Source organism: Etheostoma spectabile, unplaced genomic scaffold (genome assembly GCF_008692095.1).
Source record: "Etheostoma spectabile isolate EspeVRDwgs_2016 unplaced genomic scaffold, UIUC_Espe_1.0 scaffold314, whole genome shotgun sequence".
NCBI classification, from domain to species: Eukaryota; Metazoa; Chordata; class Actinopteri; order Perciformes; family Percidae; genus Etheostoma; species Etheostoma spectabile.
The window spans coordinates 418,350-420,110 of record NW_022605583.1 but is presented as its reverse complement, the minus strand read 5'-3'; the positions used below and the strand labels follow the sequence as shown (position 1 = coordinate 420,110).

The window sequence follows — 1,761 nt, the reverse complement described above, 5'->3', positions numbered from 1 at the left end:
AGTCTGAAAAAGGGACAAAAATGTCAAATTCTTGTCCGTTTTTGAGCCGGGAGGAGAACACAAGGGTTAAATGACGGGACAGTGCAGACATGAAAGGGGGGCAGACCCCTGGACCTTCTGCGTCTGAGTAAACCTCCAGATATGTCCACCTCCTCTACCAACTGAGCTAACTCAAAAGGGCATTTTTCATGGACAAACAACGAGACATGTATAGCTTTTATTTTCTTTTTTCTTTTTTTTAACTGACACACCAAGTAAAATGCTGATGCACGGCTGCAAACAGTGCTTTCAAACCTGCTCTAATTAGAGCGGGTAATTCAACACAACGGCTTTCTCCTACTGAAGTCATATGTCAGTGAAGGGGTCTGTGAGCCGGCCACTTACTGAACATGGCTTCGAGCCGAACCAGACAGCTGATGAAGCTGTCGAAGTCGATGTTCATGTTCTCGTTTGCGTAGCGCATGGTGATGATGTGGTACAGCTGGTTGTTGAGACGGAAGCCTGAGCGGGACACAAGACACATGACTGTACAGTGAAGAGAACATTTAGAGGGTGAGTTCAAGCTGGAAGTTCATATGCAGCACACACTTTCAATGACTCCTACATATGTCTAAAAACATGCATGTTTCGATCATAATATTTGATTTAATAACATGCTTTCAAAATGTAGCATATAGCAAGGCATCAAAAACAGGATCTTCACGCTAACGTAAGATATGATTGATAACATCTGCTTTCAATCGACCATTTTTAATATTTTAGGGATCAGGTGCAGACTGCCAAAACATAAATGGTCCAAATGGAAAATAGAGCATCGATTCAATTTTTTAGCGGCCTTCGAATCAAATTTGTAAAGATCTGTAGTGTTTAAAAACTCATTGTAAAGTGTTTTTTCCAGTGTTAAATATATAAATATATAAAAACTACCTTAAAGGGTCAGTTCATCAAAATTACAAAAAAATATCTGGGTGTTCAAATAGTTTTTGAGGTTTTGAGATATCTGCCTCTGAACTGTACTGCTGCTGCTCTGGATGAGGTTCAGTTTGTCAAAGCTGTGAGTAAGAAATTATTTTTTTTAAGTAGGTGGGAAAAAATATATGTCTTTTTGTAATGTGGATGAACTGAAGGGATAGAATAAGAAGAGTTCTCACTACCTGCATCATTGACAGCGTTCCTCATCTCGTAACTGTTGATGCTGCCGGACTGGTCGGCGTTATAGTGCTTGAAGATCCCCTGCAAGAGATTAAGTACATATCACCAATTCATCTTTACCGACTAACTGAGAGTAACTCCAGGAAACAATGTAAGGCGTGAAAGAGAAAGAGCAGCGAGAGATAGGGGGAGTAGGACTGGGCAATCTATCGATGTATCGATATCGCGATATGAGACTAGATATCGTCTTTGATTTTCGATATATTGTAATATCGTGATATGGTAAGTGTTTCAGAGGCTGCATTACGGTAAAGTGATGTTATTTTCTGAACTCACCAGACTGTTACAGCTATTAATTACCTTTACCCACTAAATCATTTCTGGAGAATATTAATCAAAAATCTCACTGTGTAAATAACATTTTGGGCAGAGAGGACAATACATAGATATAAACACCTGGACACTTTAACATTTGACTCAACACTGAAACTTTTGACTGGTAAATGTCTTTTTATGTCTTTTTATAGCCAAAGGTTCTTCGTGTTATTATTTTCATTATTGCTATTTTTAGTACTGTTGTCTTCTATACTGTATTCTTGCTAAAACTGA

The 1,761-nt window shown here is 38.6% G+C and overlaps 2 protein-coding genes across 3 annotated transcripts in view; one reads left to right on the top strand and one right to left on the bottom strand.

Annotated features, from left to right (window-relative positions):
- The window catches only part of capn3a (calpain 3a, (p94)), a 24,260-nt gene that overhangs the window by 4,025 nt on the left and 18,474 nt on the right, over window positions 1-1,761 (bottom strand). For both annotated transcript variants that reach the window (XM_032511017.1, XM_032511018.1), the window contains exons 18-19: window positions 1,155-1,233; window positions 386-501 (exon numbers count right to left, since the gene is read on the bottom strand). In XM_032511017.1, coding sequence (XP_032366908.1) covers window positions 386-501; window positions 1,155-1,233 — 195 coding nt within the window. The remainder of the gene's footprint in view (window positions 1-385; window positions 502-1,154; window positions 1,234-1,761) is intronic.
- The window catches only part of znf106a (zinc finger protein 106a), a 27,060-nt gene that overhangs the window by 24,673 nt on the left and 626 nt on the right, over window positions 1-1,761 (top strand). The window lies entirely within an intron of this gene.